This window comes from Nothobranchius furzeri, chromosome 14 (assembly GCF_043380555.1).
Source record: "Nothobranchius furzeri strain GRZ-AD chromosome 14, NfurGRZ-RIMD1, whole genome shotgun sequence".
In the NCBI taxonomy this organism is placed as follows: Eukaryota; Metazoa; Chordata; class Actinopteri; order Cyprinodontiformes; family Nothobranchiidae; genus Nothobranchius; species Nothobranchius furzeri.
The window spans coordinates 26,099,405-26,113,684 of NC_091754.1; the positions used below are offsets into that span (position 1 = coordinate 26,099,405).

At 42.5% G+C, this 14,280-nt stretch overlaps 1 protein-coding gene across 2 annotated transcripts in view; it reads right to left on the reverse strand.

The window, feature by feature from the left end:
• nck2a (NCK adaptor protein 2a) overlaps positions 1-14,280 on the reverse strand; it is a 65,493-nt gene that overhangs the window by 13,820 nt on the left and 37,393 nt on the right. The window contains exon 2 of one of the 2 annotated variants that reach the window (XM_015966158.3): positions 2,506-2,765. In XM_015966158.3, coding sequence (XP_015821644.1) covers positions 2,506-2,731 — 226 coding nt within the window. In that variant the 5' untranslated portion in view covers positions 2,732-2,765. The remainder of the gene's footprint in view (positions 1-2,505; positions 2,766-14,280) is intronic. The other variant, XM_015966157.3, reaches the window with a different exon arrangement.

Below are 14,280 nucleotides of genomic sequence, written 5' to 3' on the forward strand. Positions count from 1 at the left end.
CCAACGTACTGACCACAGAAAAACAGAGGAGTGACAAGAGAGGAGGCGAAGCACAGAGCCAACCCCGGTGATGGTGGCAGGCTGTGCCACTGCAGCCGGCACGCAGCTGCATCTCCCCCGAGGGTCGTAATCGAGAGCTGAGAAACACTCGTGTGTTAACCGTGACCCCCACTCCTCGTCTTAAATCAGAGCATGGCTACATTTATGGGCCTGTTTTTGTAAGAATGGCTCTTCATCGTGTCTTCATCACTTCCACTAGATGTTTCTGTTTTCTCTCCCAATCTCCCGTTCCCTACCAGTCTTACCAGTACAAACTGAAAGAGACTCATTAATAAATAAACAACTGAAAATGGTGCAACCGTTAAAAAAGGTCTTCATTTAGTTGCAGCTCTGCAGCAAAAAAGGGGCAAAGCTGTAAAACACACCATAGTTAATACAAATCTGAAATCAACGCCATCTAATATGTTGAAGATGCTTGCTGGAGGTGAAATCTGCAGCACTAGTTTGCTTTAAAGGGACATTATGGAAGTTTGACAGCCAAAACATGTATAGAAATAATGAACTTCTTCATGCATTCTCCTGCAATGCCCTGGTCCTGTAGAATGAGCCCTGGCATTTTTACTGTGATTGCCTGTTTTTCTGTAAAATCACAGAAAAAGAGAGCTGCTCGGGTCGAGCAGGCTGCTTCATGCGCGTTCACGCTCAGGCATTAGCCGGTAGCATTTGCTATCAGTAGCTTTAGCAGCAGAGAGTGAGGTAGTGCCACTTTGTCGCTGTTCCTAACACCTAGTGACGAACCTAGCTACATTTCTGAGGACCCATAGCTACTTTCTGTAGAACTTTCTTCTAGATGTTTCCTGCAAATTAGCAACTAAATAGCCATTTTCGCTTCAAACCATTCTTTGGTTTGACGTTGTTTCAGGTGTCATCAAGGACTTAAAACTTACAGATACTGTGAATGTTACTAGAGCGTAGCTCACCTTGTAAGATGTCTGACTCTCATGCGAAGACCCGGGTTCGATTCTTGATATGAACATAATTCAGAGTTTCTTTTTTACATTAATGGTATTTTTTTTTTTTACAGTAAGATGCCCAAATATTTATTAAGAGACTCGCCGAACGGCATTGAATTCACAGATAAAAAAGATGTGGGTTCAACTTTCACTTTGGGACAATTTTTCAAGCAAGGGAAGGGAATGATCTGAGCATGCAGGAGGACTGACCCATCTTAAACCTTTGTCGGCTGTGCTGAAGTGAAAGGTACAGAACCACATTATTTTATTAATTAGCTGCACGTTCTCCTGTCCTCTGTGCCCCACACACACACACACACACACACGCACGCACGCGCACGCACGCACGCACGCACGCACACACACACACACACACACACACGCACACACACACACACACACACACACACACACACACACACACACACACACACACACACACACACACACACACACACACACACACACGGGACTGTCTCAGCTGTTATTTTCATTAAGAAGTGTGCACGTACAGCATGCGCGCCTCGTGCATGAGCCTACTATTGAAGCTGCCGTTACGCATTTGGCCTAAGGGGGGCAATCGCGAGCATAAAAATTCAAAACTCCGTAAAGTCCCTTTAAGCAGCAGCTGGGTGGGTGGTGTTTAGGATCCTAATTGCTCCCAGTTACTTCATGCAAATACGCTGAAATCCAGAAAGTATGCACTTTTATCAGGTTGTAATACGATCACTCCTTATATCAAATCTCAGAGCTAACAGTTTCCTGCAAACAGCTGCACACAAAAAATTCCTGTCAATATAAAAATATCTCAAGCTAGATCTTCCTGAAGAAGAAGAAAAAAAATATCATTTCTATAGCGCCTCTCAAGACAAAAATCATGAGGCAGGTCTGAGCAGTTAGTGGATCAGAAAATCACTACATAGTAGGAAACGGTGATTATATTAATGACATGAATCACTAACAAAAACAGGTGTTTTATTTAAATGATCTATAAAATAACTTCCAAGGGCCTGAAAATCACTCTAGAAGCTCAAAGATTTACGTAGTTTTTCCCTCCACCTGCTGCAAGCACCATATTCCTTTAAACCAGCAGGGAGCTGAAATCCGACAGCCAGAGTTTAATATATTCCAGTCATGACCGGGGACTGAGCGACACTGTGCTGACAGCTGAGAGCAACGGCCAACTCACCAGGCTCCCTAGTGAGCACAGAAACGATTCCCAGCAGCAAATTATTGTACTTTTGAGAGAATTCACACACACACACACACACACACACACACACACACACACACACACACACGCACACACGCACACACAAGCACACAAGCACGCACACACACACACGCGCGCGCACGCACACGCATGCAGGATTCATCTCCTCCAGGGTGCCAAAGTGTTAAAAGGAAATCATAATATCAATTTTTTGGTTTTTCCTTGAAAATATTTCTAGCCTTTATTCTTTGCAGCCGTGTGAAGCTACGTTTTCCTTACCCAGAGTGTCTTTGATGTTTTTCACCAATGAGCCTTTCTTCAGGCTGTTCTTTCGCTCGACGTAGTTCGATGGCACATAACCCATTTGGTTGGCGGTGTTGCGGACGCGCCACCATGTCTTAGAGTCGTCGATGAGGAAGAGACGCTCATTTTTACGGATGTCAAGTTCCTGGTCCTGCTGGGCCGTGTAGTCCCATTTGGCTACAACAATCACCTCCTCCGTCATCTTTCATGGAGTCCTCCTGAGCAGAAGAAGAAATCTAGAGTCAACCAAAACAACATGTATGTTACAATCTGGAAGTCTTTTTGGCGTTGTTGTAGATTCAACCAAAGAAATGTGTATTTGTGACAAGCTGCTTGTAACAAAAGCAGCATTTCAAAGAGATGAGCTCCACGACATTTCAGGGAGAGGAGAAGGTGACATGGAAAATACGCGGACTTGGTACTCTCAGCGTGCGCTTCGTAAAACGCGACATTCAATGACCGGAAGAAACTCCATTTTCCACAGTACTCTAAGGAGACTAAATAGGGGTGTAAATTACAGCGTTGTGAAGAGATTTCCACCCCTTTATTAGCAATGGTAGTGTAGAAACTTGTATTTCAAAGGGGCCATGTCATGGAAAATCCCCTTTTTGGAGCTTTATAATGCGATATTGTTGGTTCCTCATGAAAAATACCCCCAAACACATTTTCGACTGAATTCATGCATTTTCCTGTTTCAGCTGCAAATTTAGAATTTTATTTCGAAATTCCTGAATGAAAATATGGTCTTTCTCCTCCCGACACCAGGCTCTGCTCCTCCTCTGAATCGTGTCTGGGTTCTGAAACCCGTTTATTTAGCCAGTGTGAGTCCATGTGAGGTGAGCTGAGTAAATCAACTAAAATGCAGCTTAGAAATGACCAAACTCAAAGATATTTAGAGACACAACATATTTTGCTGAAAATAATCAATAAAACTAAAATATAAAACTATGAAATCTGCTTCAGCTGGCTAAATAAATTACTGCCGACACCACCGGGGGTCAAACCCACGTCAGCATGTGGCAAATCGGAGTTCGTTTTATAAGAGAGGGCGTGGACAGAGTTCCACTGAAATAAAAGGTTTTATCTTCGGGTATAATTTCAGGCTGATGAAAATAACTCATTTAACATTAATTACATCTCAATAGTGCCAATGGTAATATTTTATCATACCTTGTGCCTACCTTTGCTCTCAAAGGTTTAAAATAGCATGATATTGAACCTTCAAAGCAGTGTCAATTATACTTATTTTCCATTTACTTTGATTCTGCTTCACCAGCAACCCTTCTGATTTTACAAATGCTCGTTGTTTGATGACATCTGTCGACATAATTTCCCACTGAGTTAACTCATTAACTGCCATTGACGACAAAAGTTGTCATTTTAATTCCTTCACTGCCAATGACGACTGAAGTCGTTATTTGCATTTTATTTTTTTACTGTGTGGGCATCGGAACAAGCCCCCGCACCATGAGAACAAACATCCCAGCTCTAAAGCGACCTTCATCCACGTACGTCACACGTCACGTGACCAGGAAGCAGAAAATCCATGTGTTAGATCATTTTGGGCCACTGCTGTAAAAAAAGCGAGGCCGGAAAACCTTCGGCCGATCACAGTTCCACAACGGATTATGGAAGAACGGATAACGCTCAAAGAGCGCGGATTCTTCCTGATGTAAGAAGTGAGTCTACTTTGTTTTTTTTTTTAGTTTTGGCATTGACATCATCCTAGCGCGCAACGGTCTGTGACTCTTAAAAAAACTGTGAAAACGCTGGCAGCGAAGGGTTTTTCTGATCAGGAAATGGCTGGCAGTGAATGAGTTCAAACCAATCAGCATGAGTTAACCACAATTCCCACCCAGCGACTAGTCTACGGGAGCATTTCCAAGTGCGTACCCTAAGGCTGGTATATGTTTGGTCCCTGAAAATGCCCAGAGAGTGGTCCTTCTGTGCCAGCCTAGTGAAATAAAACCAAATGCATACCTGCTGCTAGGTCTAGTAAAACTAGCTGTACGTTCTGATTGTGGAAACGGGCCTGTTGACCCTAAATACAAAACTTGCAACACTACATTGGCTCATCCCTTGAGTTTAGCACCATCTAAATGATTCATAAGTCAGAGTAAATGGCTTAAACTGAAATAACATTTGGACAAATGTAGCCAAAATCTGAAGAAAAACTTTGAACTACCTTCAGAAAGCAGGAGTAAAAGATGACTACTCTGCCTTCGCTGCATTCATATTCACTAAATAACCTTAAGCTGTGTGTGCATGGCTCAGCACCGCGGTCACAAGAAAGAAGTCATTACAAAATGATCCACATTCATCCCTGCACAGAATTTATAAACTGCTTATCCCGGCTCATGCTGGGCTTTAGTCTGGTTATAATCTCAAAAGTGTTGCTAGTCTATTACATAACCTAGCTAAATGTTAACGGGAAATTTAAGAGTCTGAACTGGCATAAAAAGATAATTCCTTTATTGGAATTTACAGCAACATCTAAAATGTGTAACACCAGCAGTGACTCACCTCACAGAAGCATTTGTGAAAGGCTTATGTTAGAAGAGAGCAGCAAAGACACAAAATCAACTTATGTGGTCGTCCTGTCTGTGCACAAACACACCTAACCTATTAGTTGTTGTGTTTTGTCCCAAACAGGCAGTGAGCGATTACATGCTCTATTTCACTGCACTTTGGGTTAGATCGTTCGACCAGCTAGACTGCAATACTGCTGGGGAGCTGAGGTCTTGAGAGGATGCGTTTGGGATAGGGGATGTTTCATGTAAATTCCTAATCTGTGAAAACTTTCAGTGGCAAAGGCAAAGTCATGCTTTGAAAGCAATGTGGCCAGTCCGGTTTATATTTAGCTCACTGTAAAGACTGGAAACACGATCTGTACAACGAGTAAAGGAAGCTAAATTGTCACGACTGACAAAAAACAAAGTTACTATAGAATAGATCTGAAGTGTAAAATAATCACCATCTCATTTAAAGTCATTTTAATTTGTCCAAAAGAAGCAATCATAAACGGCTAATGAGCTGTCTTTATCATAGTAACAGTTTCAGTTATTTATAGAAACTCTGAATCACAACAGAAACTCCTGAGTCAAACACCGTTTACTTGGAAACATGTGGGTGGAACGAGTTAATATTTACTGCATGTGAACAATGATGATCTTTACACAACAAAAGGAACAATAAGGTTTTACTTCATCGTTTCAAACTATTAATCATTTACCTTTAATGTATTGATCAGCAAAGATATAAAGATCAAACACAAAGTACTGATTCACCGTAAGTGGAGTTGCACCATATAGAAACGATTCCATTAGCAGAGGAAAGATTTATATCTTCTTTGTAGGCGACTTGTTATGAGACGCTAACAGGGACTCTGTAAAGCGATACCCATTCCTTTTATTTATTTATTTATTTTACCGATTCAATTAGGCTTCAACCACAGAGACAGAGGATCCATTACTGAATGCATTTACTGTTATGGTCACAAATGAGTGCAGCGTTGTGCATCAGTGCAGGAGAATGTTTCATAGCTGCTTTACAGCTCTACAATGCGCAGCAACAACTCAAGTGCAACAGTTTGCACAATGAATATGTGCCTCTGCTTGCCATCTCTAAAGCTGTCAAACTGGATTGCCCCGCAGGCTGAGACAGGGACAGGAGAGAGGAAGAGGGTTGTGCAAAACCAGGAGTTTGTGCCAAGTTCACTGTAATTTAAGCTCCCCAACTTCCCAGGATGTGACTACTTTTACTGGAGTAACAAAGCAGCAGGAGGATTAAGATTCAAGAGATGCTTTGACATTTCAGAGAAGAGACAAAAGAGACAAAAGCGACAGCTGCGATTCTTAAGAGTGAGGAGGAAACTGAAAAAGGAGGACAGATTTATGACAAGATGGTGATGTCAACTCCGGGAGACAAAGTACAAGCTTTGGCCTCTGGGCCTCGGGCAGCAACAGCTGGATTAGACCAGATTACACCCTTCTTTTTGTTTGATTACATTTCCTTCCTTCAGATGAACTGATTAACATTTGATGACAGCAAAGAGGAAAAACTGGTACTTAGTTCATTATTTTAGGTTTTGTGTGAAAATAAGTCCAGGACTTGAAAAGGGCATCACAAAAGTGATGTTATCAAACCAGACATGGAGGAAAACTGAGGGAAAATGGCAAAATCCTCCCTTCAGAAGGAAAGAACCCCCATAAATCTGAACATGTGGTAAGTAGCAGCTACGATAGAGAGGAGATTCTGTGGTGACGTCATGTATGTGACGTGCCGATATCTGATTTGTAGTCATGCTAATTACGAACTTCTACAAGCTGATTAATCTCAAAGTGGCGTGATTCAAACACACAGCATTACTTTTCATTTAAATTGAAGTACAGCATACTGTATATGTGATCCAGGGTCTAAGGCAAAGCGAATTAGAAAACAGCTCTTTTACCTCCATTGACACATTCATTTTTTCGTTCTCCCTTTTACGCTGTTATGTTTTTCTTTTGTTACCACGCCTCTCTCTCCTGATAAACTCGGAGCGGGTCTTACCAGATGTAAAAGCGTTGCGTAACGCCCGTGAAACACAGTAGGAAGCAATTAGCTATCATTATAGTGGATGGGTGCGTTTTAACTGGTTGCGAAGCTTACGCCTAAAGTCTTATTTTTTAATGCACTCCACTTCTAGAATGCATCAAGCTCAGTAGTTCAGATCAGGCCAGACAGGAAGTCAAACACGAAAGCAGTGTAAAACATCTGGAACTTTCAAAAATAAAAGTCACATGCAGATTTCAAGTTGGTTAACTAGTAAAAAAAAAAAAGTACGTTATTACCTGTGAAACCTCTTTAACCGAGGTAAAGATAACAGAAACCCTTTTTGAATACATGCTGCCATCTTTCTTCGTGCTCGTCATATCATGAACTACTGAAATCACACACAGTCTTGCAATTCTATGGTCACTTTGTGACCTTGCGAGACCACCTACATGGAACGGTTTTGCTGCCGTTTGGCAGCTTGTGGGTAAAACGTGCCCATTACATTACTTGCCGCTTAAAAATCCAGGGGGCAGCTGGGTTGAGCCTGCTGGAGATTTTTCAGAATGGCAGGTGGAAGTCTACTGAGGTTTTCTGGATTGCAGACTTAGGTGAGCTGTGATGGATCTGAAGAGCTAACTGTAATGAGATGCAGATGGTGAAAAGTTTGCAGCATTGTCATTTAAGAGGTTGCACAGAAGAAAATGCTTCAAATACTGAAAATAGTCCATCTCGAGTTTTTCAGCTACTTCTCCAATAAACCTCCATAATTTCGTCATTTCTTTTGACCCCAAACTGACAGTTTAACATGAAGTTTTCCCACAAGTACATTGCCTCTCCTATCCATGATGCAGTGTTCCTTCTCCTTGACAACCTTACTCATTAGGTATTGAGGGGACGGATGGAAAAAGTGCATGTTCCCCCTCAGCCTGGCAGCAGCATTTCTGCTCATTCTGGTGCATGCATCTCATTGGAGATGTGAATCCCATCAAAACAATAAACCAATAGATCCACAAACCTATGGCATCAATTTATCTCTTCTGAGTTAATAACTTGTATTCGTTACATGATAAAAAGTGAGCAGGTGCTAAAACAAAAGCCAATTTTTAGTATTTAACATGCAGTTCAGCATTTTATACAAAAAAGTTACCTAATTTGGACATAAGAGGATTTAAAAAATGCTTTAGAGTGCAATCCCATCATGACCCCAGTTCCTTTACAAAAAGAGTTTAAAGAGAAAGATGAGGCCGTTGAGCTGGGGTTCACCAACACTTCACAACTCCCTTCACACACGGGGGGACGTTCAGAGGCTCTTTGAATAGCACACAAAGCGAGAAAGAGCACGTAAAAGAGGATTATAAAAAAAGAGGGAATGTTAAAAGAAAAAAAATAAAACCTTTGGCAGCGCTTTTTGTGTTTGGCATTCAGGTCAAAGACAGCCAAAACTCAACCAATGGGAGAACATTGCCACCTCCCCCTCCACTCCACTATGTTTGCAGTAGTTGCTTTTCACAGGAAGGAGGAGGACCACTTTACTCCCTACTGGCAACCGACGTCGGAAGCATTTGGAGAGAACTGAACACACTGAAACAGGAGGAAGCCAGACGAGCTGTTAGAGCCACAGAGCTCTGTAATTCAAAGAGGCCTAATGGTCATCTCTGCAAAATGATTCATCTGCAACAAAAAAACCAGACCAGAGCAGAACTGGCTGCGTTTCACATGCAGGCAAGAATAAAGATGTTTTCCACATGTTTGTCTTCTGTTGCCACATTTCGCCCAATTTTATGAGCCAGAAAACATGTGAGTGACATTTATACTCAACAAGGTTTCAATCTGCAACAAGCATGCTAAAGGCATCATTTTTATTTTTTCATACAGGCCATATGAGTGGCATACGAAAGGAACACATCTGCATCCTCATCATAAGATTGTTTGTTCTTTTTCAATCTCAGGAGACAAATATGGTGCTGCACACAAGTGTTTCCTTTTGTCAGCTCAAAAAAAGACAGAGAAGGAAAACATCACAGAGACTTTGTTCTTATCGGTGGTTTAAACACAAAATTAAGTGTTCAAATCTGAGTCCACACGGAAAACTCTTGGAAAATCTGCGATAACTAATTGAACAACACACTCTGAGCTGATGTAACAAATAAATAAATAAATAAATAAACCAAGAGCACAATTGAGCAGGTTTTCATTGTGAGACTAAAGCCTAATTTATACTTCTTCGTCAGCTCTGCGAGGGAGAGATAATGACAGACAGATGTTTTGCTTTCAGACTTCTCCGTCAGCTGGAGATTGTTGCAAAACAATTCCTCTCCAGGACAACAGAGAGCGTAGCACTATTCTGAGGTTTCCTGCCACCATTACAGTAAAATATCTGCTCCACGATAGTGTTTTTACTATTGTGTTAACATTGCTTTCATGTTTTGTCAGAGACTTTTAACACGGACAAATTTGTCCCTCATCTCCCTTCACCTCTTCATGCAATAGGCACCTCTAAACCCACGTTTCTCGTATTTTCCGTCTTTGAATAAAACGCTTGCTGCATATCTTTGTATTCCCTCAGTCAAGGGTAAACAAATGTTCATATTTTCAGACTTTTTCCGCGATGCGTTCTTCGATCTGTTCCGTGTCTGTGGCTGAATATCTCTATTTTTTTTAACTAATTTAATTTTTAAGCAGACGGTGCTGTTGACAAAAGAAAACAGGAAGCAGCATCCTGACCAATCACAGGCTTGCGGCATGTCTCCTTCCTCCGCAAGCCCGTCAGGGGGCTCTTGCATCGACACATGATGGCATTGCGTGTCTGTCCCGACACAGACGAAGAAGTAGAAACTAGGCTTAAAGCTTTGGCCAAAAGGCACCGTGCTGTTTTCCACAAACCTTGTAAGTTTGCACGTTAAAATCATGATACGTCACATTAAAATTCAAGCTTGTAATAAAAAGCTGTGAGTGTATAATCAAGTGTATAAAAACACAACATCAAACAACAAGCAGTGACTAGGAAAGAAGCCCAAGTTGTTTCAGAACTGGTTTAGACCAGATTTAATATCCGGGAGCTCGGGTTTCATTTTCATGTTGCTAAAAATGTTTGACATTTAGGCCCTGTCCACACGTAGACGGGGATCTGCCAAAACGTAGATATTTTTCTACGTTTTGGCCTGTCATCCACACGAAAACGGATCTTTTTAAAAACTCCGGCCAAAGTGAAGATCTGCGTTTTCTCCGTTTTGGGTGTCTGCGTGTGGACAGACAAAACCGGAGTTTTAAGGTCCGCAACGTCACTTTCCGCGACAAAAAAATGCTGACATCACGTGTGCGACCTGTGTTTACACTAGCCGACAGCATGGAAGCCCTCAGAGCTGCGCTCGCTTTATCAATTGTCCAAGCGCTTTTTGCTTGTTTGTTTTTGCAAGCGGAATTACTGCTCCTTGCGGAAGACCACAGACGAAGGACGAGGTTAAGAACGGGGGAAGTACTGCCGCCTACAGGTCTGGCATGTCCTTAACAACGTATTTATCCGGGTACATGTGGACAGAGTTTTTTTTTTTAAACGCGGTAGTGTGGATGCAAGTTTTTGGAGGGGCGGATATTTGTTTTTAAAAACACCCGGCTACGTGTGGACTAGGCCTTAGTACCACAACATGAGTAAAATTACACTAAGTGAAATATTCAGCCAATAACGGGTATGATTAGTGGTGCTCCCTCCAACAAATTACAAATACATGTTTGAGATTCCTTTCTGAATCTGGGGCTGAAACTAGTTAATAACAAGAGCAAAACACTCAGTTTCCTCAGTAGTAGACCATCTGTTATCTAATCTAAAATTTGCTCAATTGGCTCAACAAAATAAAGTATCTGAAATCCCATGGACAAAACCATTACAAGATGGTGGGCAAACCAACTGATAATAATGCAGTTTACAGATCTGGTGACATTAACACCTGGATTATGATTATGGTTTCCATTGCCAGAGGGCACCTCTAATCTCAATTTGTTCAGTGTACAATAAACTTCTCCCAAAGCAAAGACACACACACACACACACACACACACACACACACACACACACACGCGCACACACCTACCTTAAATTTCCCTCAACGTTTTTGGACAGAAATGTGGATTGTTTTCTTATTCTCTAAAACTGGACAATATTCCTCACCATCTTCTACAAGCAGTCCTTTTCCTTTCTTGTCACAACTCCAGCCTTTCTGAGCAAATCCAACATGGTCAACAACTTGGCCATTTTTCACCAACACTTATCTTTATTCTCATAACATTAAATTCTACCCACAAAGATTCAATTCATTTACACAAAGGTGAATTCAAGCCAGTGGGCACTAAAAGCAGACCGTCTGATTAATCCATACATTGATTAATCTGCCTGATGAGATGCAATTTTAAAATTGTCAAGAATTTTACTAAACAATGCTGGCATGTCTGTGGCAAAGCTGAAGTAATATAGCGTCACTTTATTTATGCAAGATTACAAATTTCTATTCTGCCTAAAAAACAAACAAATCTTTCAACCTTTTAACCAAAAAAGGTCAGTTTTTCCTTTGGTTGTGTACATGATTATGGAAAGATAATTGTTTTGTTATTAATTGTAATTTTGTTGTTGTTGTTATTTGTAAGAAAGAAAAGAGTATCAGCTGAATGTAAGAGGATCAGACAAGTGCTGTTTGCCATCACATATTTCAGCCTGTCCTGTGAAACCAGCAGCTGTTGGGTAACTCCCGTCTATGAAAGTCATCCTTCTCAGCTCCAACTCCTTCCTTCAGCCTGGTTAGACATTAAACACCACTCATCTTTTGAAAACAATACATTCAGTGTTATATATTGTTTGTTTTCCTCTACTTTTCTACAGTTGTTACCAGGGATGAAGTGTGAGACCCCTACTCTGACTTGAGTCACATCAAGTTTAAGGGACTTGACTCAGAGAGCACCCTGATGACTTGCACTTGGATTTATGTATCGACAAAGTATTGACTTAAATCTGGACAAAGACTGACCAGTGTAAATGTAGTGCACCGCCGTTCAGCGTGCACACATACCGCTCATTGAACGGTGGCTGATGTGCAACACAGAGGACAATAGAAGACAAGACTAGGACAACTCATTGCCCCCATGCCATCACCAACATGTGGCAAAACACACTGCCAGGCCCCCAAAAAAGTTGCCACCACTACAAAGGTCACACACTATTTTGTTGAACCGCCTTTAGCTTTGATTACAGCACACAATTGCTGTGGCATTGTTTCAATAAGCTTCTGCTACTTCACAAGATTTCTTTCCAACCAGTGTTGCATTGGTTTTTCAAATAGGTTTTGCATCGATGATGGTAGAGTCTGACCGCTGCACAAAGCCTTCTCCAGCACATCTTAGAGATTCTCATTGGGGTTAAGGTCTGGACTCTGGTGGCCAATCCATGTGTGAAAATGATGTCTCATGCTTCCTGAACCACTCTCTCACTATTTGAGCCTGATGAATCCTGGCATTGTCATCTTAGAATATGCCCCCACCATCAGGAAGATGGAATTACCTGGTCATTCAGTATATTCAGGTAGTCAGCTGACCTCATTCTTGGAGCACATCCTGATGCTGAACCTAGACCTGATCAACTGCAGCAACCCCAGATCATAGCACTGCCCCCACAGGCTTGTACAGCAGGCACTAGGCATGATGGGTGCATCACATCATCTGCCTCTCTTCATACCTTGATGCACCCATCACTCTGGAACAGGGTCCATCTGGACTCATAAGACCACATGGCCTTCTTCCATTGCTCCAGAGTCCAATCTGCAGCTCCCTTGCAAATTGAAGCCTTTTTTTTCCCAGTTTGACTCACTGATTAGTGGTTTTCTTGTTTTGACAAAACAGCCTTTCAGTCCAAAAACCAAAGTTCCATCACATTGTGCATGTGAAAATGCTCTTACTTTCACTATTAACTCATTCACTGCCAGCCGTTTCCTGATCACTAAAGGCCTTCGCTGCCAGCGTTTCTCACCGTTTTTACTGTTTTTTTAAGAGTCACAGAATGTTGCGCGCTAGCATGATGTCGATGCCAAAACAACCAAAACAAAGAGGAGACTCACCTCTTACATCAGGAAGAAGCCGCGTGTTTCGAGCGTTATCCGTTCTTTCATAATCTGTTGTCGAATTGTGATCGGCAGACGCTTTTCCGGTTCGCGCCTCACTTTTTTTTACAGGAACGGCCCAAAATGATCTCCAAACACATGGATGTGTTGCTTCCTGATCATGTGATCTGATACGTATGCGGATGAAGATCGGCTTCAGGGCTGAGATGTTTGTTCTCTCAGCACAGGGGCTCGATCCGATGCTCAAACAGTAAAAAAAAAATGCAAATGACGATTTTAGTCGTCAATGGCAGTGAACGGTTCGATCTAAAATGGTGACTTTAGTTGTCAATGGCAGTGAATGAGTTAAATAGCCCTGAGCTCTATTATTGTTTTTCTTTGATTTGATTTCACCAAACATGTAAGTAGGGCTGCAAAAACGAATCGATAAATTCGATGGAAATCGATTACTAAAAGCGTTGGCAACGAATTGTGTCATCGATTCGTTGTGTCGCACAACTCTTCCAAAAGCGCCCCCCCTTCCCGCCCGCCGTTGCGCGCAGACCAGAGCAAGTCAGATCAGCGCGAGGGAGAGCCGCAGATCAGCGCGAGGGAGAGCCGGCAGATCAGCGCGAGGGAGAGCCACAGATCAGCGTGAGGGAGAGCCGCAGATCAGCGCAAGGGAGAGCCGCAGATCAGCGTGGGAGAGCCGGTACCGGCAGATCAGCGCGAGGGAGAGCCGCAGATCAGCGCGAGGGAGAGCCGCAGATCAGCGTGGGAGAGCCGGTACCGGCAGATCAGCGCGAGGGAGAACCGGCAGACTTGCGCTGCTGCGAACCGGTTCCGCATTGTTGAGCAGCGCTCCAGGCAGCTGCTTCCAGCGCACGGTCCATTCTCAAAGTGGCGCAACCAAGAAACTATAATTAGCACACGATCGTTCATGTCCGCACATGTTCTCTATTTTCTGTCTTATTTGTGCCTGAAGCGCGCTACTGCGGAGCTCATCACCTGTGCTGTGGTGATGTCACCTCACGCAGCATCGAAAACGCGCTCTCCGCTGTGTGGTCAGGAGATCCCTTTGATCTGCTAAAAAGTAACTGATGAGGTTAAAAGGTAAGAATCCAGGCAGCAGATT